A 10602-nucleotide genomic window follows, 5' to 3' on the forward strand; every position below is an offset into this window, starting at 1 on the left:
GTTTATGTTACTGTTACTTCCAACCTGAAGATATTTTTATTCGAGTAGATTTACTTTTCCCCTTTTGGTCTTGGATAAGAAATCAGTAACTCAGGAGTTATCAAACTCAACGTGATCGATAATTGTTATCTTTGCTAATTGAATTGAACTTCAATAATTCCAGTCCTTTCTTAGGAATTGACTAGAACCTGAAGATCAGACTAATTAATCCACTTGATCTTCCCTTGCTTTAGTAAAGGCTAACTAAGTGGGAGTAAGACTCAATTCTCATCACCATTGATAAGGATAATTAGGATAGGACTTCCAATTTCTCATACCTTGCCAAAAGTGTGTTTTATAGTTATTTATTTATTTTACTTGTCATTCAAATTACTCGTTCCTTACTTTCAAAACCCCAATTTACAATCTTCATAACCAATAATAAGAACATACTTCCCTGCAGTTCCTTGAGAAGACGACCCGAGGTTTAAATACTTCAGTTATCAATTTATTTAGGGGTTTGTTACTTGTGACAACCAAAACGTTTGTACGAAAGGGATTTCTGTCAGTTTAGAAACTATATCTACAACGCGACTATTTTTATAAAATTCTTTACCAGCAAAAATCCTAACGTCACTAACCCAAATATAACTCTGAAAATAGCCAACCCATCACCTCCCAAACTAAGTAACACCATTAAAGTTTCTGCAGAGACATTGACAGCTACAAGCTCTAGCACAACAACAAGTTCTCTAGTTTATTCTAACTCTAGGCCTCAATCCAACCCCAGGCTTGAAGGCACTAATTAATTTTAGTGCGCTAACTATTTTCAAGCCTTCAAGGAAGAATTGACGACCTCCATGAATGTTGATTCAAAGCTAACGATTAGTCTGCGCAGCTCATGCTTCCTTGCTAGGGTTTGAAATCCATTGAGCAACAAAGAGCGAGTTTGTATGAAACCCTTGTCGCATCAAACAAAACACCAGCATTTTGCTGATTGGACAAGGGGCGATCTATCCTGAAAAAACTATAACTGACACAAAGAAATGTAATGTTACTCATAGGATCGTCACTGCCTCCTCTTGCCAGAGAAATTCACATAAGGTCTAAAATGTTCGTCAGAGACAATGGGTAGGAGTCACAATAGTATTATGCTTTCATTAAGAGGTAAGTAGGGATTTAGTGAAATTGTTAATAGCTGGGATGAGATTTACTCGACTAACAATTTCGGTAATAATTGCCAAGTCATTGGCAAAACTCGTGCCAGAGAGGAGCAGCACAGTCGTCGTCTGCATTGAAGGGTTACGTTGGGTTCCTGAGAGGAGCAAAAGAAGTACTCATCGCGCGTCGGGGGTGTGGAAACTGAAGAGGAGCAATTAGGAAATTTCTTATTGCAGTTGCTTTTGAAATACTGAGTTAGTTTTGATTTGGTTATTTGTCTTTGTTCATCGTTTTATTCTCTATTGTTGCTTCATTTATAGATTCCATGCGGTTGCTATGAGAATGATGCATTTCTCCTTCCCCATCAGAGTAAACAAACTCCATTTACCGCCTTTTGCATTCTCTTAAGGGAGCCACTCACATTGAGTTACCAAAAATAACTTTTTTTAAAGACACCTTATATCTACCAATTATCTATGGTCACATAGCACAGTGATTAGATCTGGTTTAATATGGTCAATTTTTTACCAAAATTAACGATCCAGACCAGTTTATATAAATTTGACTGGGTCATTCTTAATTTTTCTTTTTTTAATTTGAAAACCCTATCCCCTTCCTCTTTTGTCCATCTCTCACAGTCTCACTAAGCTCGAGCTCTCTCATCTCTCTCACTGGAATTTGGCTCATTGGCTTTGGCACTTAAGCTCATACCCACTCTCGTCTCCGACCTCTCTCATTGTCTCTGGTCTCGCACTCAAGCTCATCGTCATTCTCTGGGTCAGTCACCACCGTCTCGAACTTAGTTGTGCTCGTCATCGCTGGCGGTAGAAGCAGCAGATCTCGGGACTGGTACTCTCATATATTTAATTAAGGGTAAAGTATATTTTTTGTCCCTAAAGTTTGGTAAAAGTTTTAAAAATACCCCTAAGTTTTATTTTGTTTCAATTTTGTCCAAAAAATTCTTGATTTGCATCAAATATACCTTGACGGCTAAATTTTCAAAAAATTTAAGACCAATCTAACAATAATGCATAAAAATTATAATTGATTTGCTTGTGTTGAGGGTTGTTCTTATAAAATTGTTGTTGAATCAATCTTAAATTTTTTGAAAAATTAGCCGTTAGGAGTATATTTGATGCAAATCGAAAACTTTTGGGACAAAATTGAAACAAAATAAAACTTAAGGGTATTTTTGAAACTTTTATCAAACTTCAAGGACAAAAAATATACTTTACCCTTTAATTAAAGTCTATCCTTAAGTTTTAAATTAAACCGGTTTATTCACTTACAAATAGGAGTCTTTAAATTTAAACTGATCCAAATTAAACCGCTCATTCAATCCAATCCAAATCGAAAACAAATTAAAACCACACTAATTTGAATTTGATGGATTCTATCTTTTGCAAACTGCATGAATTGGATCGAATTTCATATCTATTTCTCAAAACCGATCCAAACCGTATAATGTGCTATAATATTGTTATTTTATTATTATATTTATAATTTTAGTTATAATATATTCAATTTGTTATATATTTTTATATTACTCATGTATTATTATTATTATTTAATAAATATTTTACGTTCAAAATTATTTTTATTTATTTATTTTAACTAACCTATATTTTTATGAGAGCTGCTACACATCCAAGTTTTTTTTTGGCAACCAAGTCCAACCAAATTTACCCAAACCCAACAAAAATCTGTTTCATTAGTGGAGCGTGAATACACACTCCAACTACGTAAATGTTCCTGGCTTCCCGCGTTTCTCTTCTCTTCCTCCTTCTTCTTCTACTTCTTCGCATTTCTCCTCCTCCTTCTTCGCATTCGTCTTCCTTCTTCTTCGCGTTCCTTCTTCTTGGTTTTATTCCTCTCAAGAAAGTAAATCAAAAAGAACTTTGAGAAAATAAAATAAGAAGGAGAAGATGAAGAAAAAAGATGAAAAAGAAGAAGACAAAGTGAAACATGAGGAGGAGAAATTTAAGTAAAACGAAATCAAATGAACCTAAATTAAAATAAGAAATGAACCAAAATTTCTTAAGGAATAAAAAATTTGGTCGATACTTAACAATAGCATCAAGTGAACCTCAGTTAATTCACAAATGAATCAAAATTAGTTCAGATTTGAATAAAAACTAACTAAACAACCATGAACGAGTTCAGCAAATTCAAGCGAAACAAAACCAAATGAACCTAAACTAAACTAAGAAATGAACTGAAATTTCTTAAGGAATAAAAAATTTGGTCAATACTTAACAGCAACATCAAGTGAACTTCAGCTAATTCACAAATGAACCAAAATTAGTTCAGATTTGAACAAAAACTAACTAAACAACCACACATGAACAAGTTCAGCAAATTCAAGCGAAACGAAACCAAATGAACCTAAATTAGAAATGAACCGAAATTTTTTTAAGGAATAAAAAATTTGGTCGATACTTAACAACAGTATCAAATGAACCTCAGTTAATTCACAAATGATTCGAAATTAGTTTAGATTTAAACAAAAAGTAACTAAACATCCACACATGAACAAGTTCAACAAATTCAAGCGAGACGAAACCAAATGAACCTAAATTAAACTAAGAAATGAATCAAAATTTCTTAAGGAATAAAAAATTTGGTCAATACTTAATAGCAGCATCAACTGAACTTCAATTAATTAACAAATAAACCGAAATTAGTTCAGATTTGAACAAGTAGTAAAAAAACTCAATCATCAACAAAAACACATCAAATTCATTTCTAGATCCAAATAAACCTCAAATAAACTAAGAAATAAACATAAATTATTTAATAATGGCACAAGAGAAAATCAGAACCAATAAAGATGTTAGCAAAATATTGGTGTTATTAGTAATGACGATAACAAAAGAGAAAGATAACAAAAAAGGAAAAGAAGATGAAGAAGACACAACACCAGAGAAGAAGAAGAAGAAGAAGCGACAGTAGTGAACGTACGCACGTGAATTTAAAATACTTGGTTGGACTTTGTTAGGGTTATGACTTGGATGTAGAAACTTATTCTCTTTTTATTTATATTGTTATGTTATTGTTGGTTTTTTAAAATATTGTTGAGACTTATTATGTCATTATTAATCATTTAAAATTTTGATATTGAAACATGTTATTTGTATTTAATTTTTTTTAATTTACAAAATCGCAAGTCCAAACCACTTAAAATTGGATCAGATAAAAAAAAAACATCAAATTTAAATCACAGTGCAAATAAAATTAGTGTTCGAATTAAATGAATTTTTGACTTAAAATCGATACAACACATAACGCAAACGCCCTATTTACAATTACTTTATATCTGGTTCCATGATAGGTACGTGAATTCAAAATTAAAAAGAGTGTTGAAGAAGTTAACCAAATAAACGATAGATTCAAATAATTTGAAAATGAAAAACCTAAATAGTAGTGTGTTGAAGAAGTTTGGAGTGGAAAATGAAAAACCAAAATAGATGGCGCCAATTGCACAAACAAAATTCAAAGACAATTAAGCAAAAGCATTACCCAGAGAGAATTAAGTTACAGAACATGTTTTCAGTAATATATTTAAATTTAATTTAATAATAGACTGATTTGTGTTTATAAGTTAATTTAAAATAAATAAAAATTATAGATATTTTCAGAAAACATATTTAAGATAACATGCAAACACTTATACAACTTTATTGGCGGACATTGTGTGTTGCTTTATTTTAAAATAGTGGACCCCAGAACCCAACCCACGTATCACGCAAAGTGCAAACGCACAGCGAACCTTATTATGAAATAAAAAAGCAGGCTCCTAGCCATTAATTTCCAAGATCCAAAAGGAAACGTTATCGCGGGAAAATTTCAAATTGCGCGTAATTTTGAGAGGGAACCCTTGTCATCACACTATTGCATTTCACACATAAAGACAATTTTACATTACAACCCTAATCTCCATTTCTCAGTGCTATAAATATTGAACCCACTTTCCCCGACTTTGGTGCGCCAAAACTGTTCGAAGAAATTCCCAACTCAGAAAAATACACTCCGATTCCGAGAAAAATGTATGTGGTGAAGAGGGATGGCCGTCAAGAAGCCGTTCACTTCGATAAGATAACTGCGCGCCTCAAGAAGCTCAGTTATGGGCTTAGCACTGATCACTGCGACCCTGTTCTCGTCGCTCAGAAGGTCTGCGCCGGCGTCTACAAGGGTGTAACCACCAGCCAACTCGATGAACTCGCCGCCGAGACTGCGGCTGCCATGACCGCAAACCACCCTGACTATGCTTCTGTCAGTTCATCTCTTTAGAACTATCGAGTGATGACTTAGGGTTCATGTGTCCTTCAAGTTTTGGTCACTGATTTATTGAAATTGAACTTGTTTTGGTGCAGTTGGCTGCTAGGATTGCTGTTTCTAATCTGCATAAGAACACGAAGAAGTCGTTCTCTGAGACGTGAGTTTGTCGAAGGAAATGATGTTCATATTTGATTGGTTTGTTCTGGTTTTTTTGCATTGACACTAGTAAAATTTTTGGTGGTTTCAGGGTGAAGATCATGTACAATCATGTTAACGAGAGGTCTGGTCTGAAGGCTCCACTCATTGCTGATGATGTTTATGAAATTATCATGAAGGTGCCTCTCCTTGTTCTGTGTGTGTCTTGGATTGTCTTTGCTTACACATGTGCCTCAATTTGTCATATTTTCCTGCCTATTGTGGATTTCTTCTTGAAGATTTGAAAACACTTGTCATAGCTCATGATGTGTGTTGATATCATTTTTCTTATGATTATGACCATGGTACTGTGTTTTGAATTTTGCTCACTTTTTATCATAATATATTTGGTTTTAGAGTGCTGTTCGTTTGGACAGTGAGATAATCTATGATAGGGACTTCGACTATGATTACTTTGGTTTCAAAACCCTGGAGAGGTCCTACCTCTTGAAGGTTCAAGGAAAGGTTGTGGAAAGGCCCCAGCACATGTTGATGAGGGTTGCTGTTGGAATTCACAAGGATGACATAGAATCCGCTGTCAGAACTTACCACATGATGTCTCAAAGATGGTTCACTCATGCTTCCCCAACACTTTTCAATGCTGGAACACCAAGGCCTCAAGTAAGGTTTCCCCTGTCTTTTTGTGAGCCTGTGTTTTGGTTTTTCCCACTCGTGTAAGATTATTTTGGTGTGGTGAATTGATCATTGGAGGCCTGATTTAATTGGCTATGTTTATATGCTTGACAGTTGAGTAGTTGCTTCCTCATATGTATGAAAGATGATAGTATAGAGGGAATATATGATACTTTGAAGGAGTGTGCTGTCATCAGCAAATCAGCAGGGGGAATTGGTGTTTCTGTTCACAACATTCGTGCCACTGGCAGCTACATCCGTGGAACGAATGGGACATCCAATGGTATTGTTCCTATGCTACGTGTGTTCAATGATACTGCTCGCTATGTTGATCAAGGGGGAGGCAAGAGGAAAGGTAATAGTTTATCCATGTTCTATAACTTCTATATTTAACTGGTATTTGCAACTTACCTTTTCTCATGTGTATTTTTGCGCATTGTAGGTGCCTTTGCTGTGTACCTGGAGCCATGGCATTCTGATATATTTGAATTCTTGGATTTAAGGAAAAATCATGGGAAGGTGTGATATAATTTAATTGTCTTCAATGAAATTCTAACAATTCTTTTTCTATTCAAATATTTTAATTATGAATTATGATACTAGTTCTTAATCTATGCTAGGTGATGAATTGTCTTTTGTTGTTACTGTGTTAATAATGTTATCTTTGCAGGAAGAGCATCGTGCGAGAGATCTATTTTATGCACTTTGGGTGCCTGATCTCTTTATGGAAAGGGTTCAGTCTAATGGAGAATGGTCTTTGTTTTGCCCCAACGAGGCACCAGGTTTGGCAGATTGTTGGGGTGAAGAATTTGAGAGGTTGTACAATAAGTATGAAAGAGATGTAAGTTCTTGACATTCTTTTGTCTTTTTTGTTTTGCATGTCTTGGTTTGTTCTTGCACTGATCCTTGCATCAGATTTTCTAATCATATGCATGTGTATAGGGGAAAGCAAAGAAGGTTGTTCAGGCACAGAATCTTTGGTTTGAAATTCTTAAGTCGCAGATTGAAACTGGAACCCCTTACATGCTTTTTAAGGTGGTTTACAAATGATCTGATTCGGAAGTCTTCTTTAATCTATTTTGTATTTATTTATTATAATTGAAAACTAATGCATTTTCCATGTCTCAGGACACTTGTAATAGGAAAAGTAACCAGCAAAATCTGGGTACAATAAAGTCATCAAACTTGTGCACTGAGATAATTGAGTATACAAGTCCAACAGAAACAGCTGTGTGTAACCTGGCATCGATTGCACTACCACGATATGTCAGAGAGAAGGTGGGAAATTTCCTGAAGACATAATGTCTTAGGTTCTTGTTTATTTGGTTTCATTGCCAATCTTTTCTTTCTGATTCACAAAGGTTTTATACTTATTATAGGGAGTTCCCATGGAGTCTCAACCATCTAAGCTTGTTGGGAGTAGAGGCTCAAGAAACAGATATTTTGACTTTGATAAACTTGGAGAGGTGCAGTTTCTTGTTGTGCTCTTGATTATTTGTGTAGTGTACTCTTTTATTGGTGTAATAATTGAGACTGGAATTATGGTTCTGATTTTGTATTTATAGGTAACTGCATTGGTGACAACGAACCTTAATAAAATAATTGATGTCAATTACTACCCAGTTGATACTGCCAAGAGGTCAAACTTACGGCACAGACCCATTGGTATTGGTGTTCAAGGTCTTGCTGATACATTCATACTGTTGGGCATGTCATTTGATTCACCTGAGGTAAACAGTGGTTTTGGTGCAGCTAATATACCTTAAATTTAGGCTAGATCTTCAATTTGATTGTCTGCTTGTATGAGTGTAGGCTCAACAGTTAAACAAAGAGATATTTGAGACTATATACTACCATGCTCTAAAGACTTCTTCTGAATTGGCTGCTAAAGAAGGTCCTTATGAAACATATAGTGGCTGTCCTGTAAGCAAGGTATATGAATGAAACTGTGATGCATGTCTTCTCTTCCTTTTAATGTTCTTAATGCAAGTCCAGTTATGTAGTTGGCTTGACTAGTTGGTTTCCTTCTATTGCAGTGGAACATAGATGTACATATATAATAAACTTAGAATTTTGGCCTAAAGTTTGAAATTTAGGCATCCAATATGTTGTGTGCTTAGGTGTTTTTTGTTTTGTGCAGGGAATTCTTCAGCCAGACATGTGGGGTGCAAAGCCCTCAAACCGCTGGGATTGGGATGCACTCCGGCAGATGATATCAGACCGGGGTGTGAGAAATTCACTTCTTGTTGCCCCTATGCCAACTGCTTCTACTAGCCAGATTCTTGGCAATAATGAGTGTTTTGAGCCGTATACTTCTAATATTTACAGTCGCAGGGTTTTAAGGTTGGATTTCCATCCCATGTTGTCCCTTATTATATTATTTTCCTGTGATCCTGTCAAGCTTACCAAGTTTTTTGCTTCAGTGGTGAATTTGTTGTTGTGAACAAGCATCTTCTTAATGACTTAACTGAAATGGGAATGTGGTCTCCTACAATCAAGAATAAGATTATCTACGAGGATGGCTCAGTTCAGAAAATCCCAGAAATTCCCGAGGACTTGAAAGACATATACAAGTATGTTATTTCTGATTTTTCAAACTAACACAGACTCAGCTATTTTTCTAAGTAACTGTTTGAAATGACCAGAACTGTTTGGGAAATTAAGCAAAAGACATTGGTTGATATGGCTGTTGATCGAGGATGTTATATAGATCAGAGTCAAAGCTTAAATATTCACATGGATCAGCCCAACTTTGGGAAGCTGACTTCCTTGCATTTCTATGCATGGTCCAAGGTATCAACTTTTCTTTTTTTTTTTTTGTAATTTCAAAATCTCATCTCTCAGAAAATGCATCTCTTTCAATGTGGAATTTTTGACCCGAAGTTTTTTGCTGATTGATGTTGCTTTCTGGTTTTGGGCTTATAGGGTCTGAAAACTGGGATGTATTATCTCCGATCACGAGCTGCAGCTGATGCTATCAAGTTCACTGTCGACACCACTGCCCTCAAAGTAAAAAAAGATTCATTGTGCTCAATCTTCCATTCATATGATTTAGTCATTTCAGGTAATAAGTATTTATTTTTGGTTGGGAATGCAGGAAAAACCTAAGGTGGAGGATGATGAGACCAAGATGGCACAGATGGTTTGCTCTTTAACAAACCGAGAAGAGTGCTTGGCTTGTGGAAGCTGAAAAGTAACGCCAAATTGGTGAGGTTTCAAGTGATGTTCTACTTGTACACGTTAAACCACTTGGGATTCAAAGTCTCCCTGTGATAGTTTTAAGCTTTCTAAATGATACTATTTAGAGCTTTTTGTATAGTTTTATTTTTGTCGCGTGTAAACTTTATATGTAATTTTGCTTGTAAAATATATGTTGGTTTATTTGAACTCCAGAGAAACACTCATTTAGTCATTTCTGAGCTTTTAACCCGTGGACGATGGAGCTCCAAATTGCATCACCTTACATTACAAAGGGTTAAAGATGTTAAGAAATAGTCTTAGAATTTATCTCAACAACAGCAAAGGTGGTTCTTTGCTGGGTTGTTACTTTCAATGAGGAACTGGGTCATGTAATCTTATCTGCAGTTTTAAGATCATAAATTGAAATTGTTGACGGACGGCTGCATTTTTTTTCCCGTTGACTAATATGATAGCGATCGTTTTGTGGATTTCTTTTAAAATTTTGTTGATTAACTTTTCAGAGTTGTTAATTTGTTATAGTGCTATACTAATTTTCTTCCTTTCAAACGCAGATCTGTGGACATGAACTGTGCAAAGGATTTATGTCGAAATACGACTTAATAGAATGATGTTAATTCTTAAATATAGTCTAGTCCAGAAAGTAAAAACAAAGGTTGAGATTCAGATTGGTTAGTCTAACGAGTAACGAGAATTAAATTGATTAAATTAGTTTAATTGAATATAAAATAAAATTATTAAATATTTAATATAAAAATTTATGTATAAAGTAATGTTTAGATAGAGATTGAGAGATAAAAATTAAAAGACTGATTAAATTAAGTTTTTGTATTGTATTTGATATAAAGTGTATATAATTAAATTATGTCTTAATATTTTATTTGGTTTAAGATAAAAATAGAGACTAAAATGACTATAATATCTTTGCTATAAACTAAAATACTCATTGGAAACCCCACTTCCTCGCCTCCGACTCTGACATTGTCTTCTCCATCGTTGGCTACCCCTCTGATGTTTGCTCTGTCCTCCTTGACCCCACTCTGGTGCCCTGTCGGCCTTTGTCCTGGTGGTATCTTTGTTGACAAGACTACCTTGAATCCCTCATTTGACTTTGTTATCTCTATATCATCATATCATCATCTTAGGTGTAGACAAATT

The 10602-nt window shown here is 34.9% G+C and overlaps 1 protein-coding gene across 1 annotated transcript; it reads left to right on the top strand.

Moving 5' to 3' along the window:
- Positions 1-4876: 4876 nt before the first annotated feature.
- On the top strand, positions 4877-9859 carry LOC112733176 (ribonucleoside-diphosphate reductase large subunit). The gene is made up of 17 exons (XM_025782046.3): positions 4877-5412; positions 5514-5575; positions 5666-5753; positions 5971-6234; positions 6361-6601; positions 6689-6765; positions 6917-7087; positions 7189-7281; positions 7375-7524; positions 7626-7712; positions 7812-7976; positions 8059-8178; positions 8387-8589; positions 8670-8819; positions 8892-9039; positions 9172-9255; positions 9344-9859. The coding sequence occupies exons 1-17, from the start codon at positions 5185-5187 to the stop codon at positions 9434-9436; spliced, it is 2424 nt and encodes an 807-aa protein (XP_025637831.1). The 5' UTR covers positions 4877-5184; the 3' UTR covers positions 9437-9859.
- Positions 9860-10602: the final 743 nt, after the last annotated feature.

Source organism: Arachis hypogaea, chromosome 13 (genome assembly GCF_003086295.3).
Source record: "Arachis hypogaea cultivar Tifrunner chromosome 13, arahy.Tifrunner.gnm2.J5K5, whole genome shotgun sequence".
Taxonomy (NCBI): domain Eukaryota; kingdom Viridiplantae; phylum Streptophyta; class Magnoliopsida; order Fabales; family Fabaceae; genus Arachis; species Arachis hypogaea.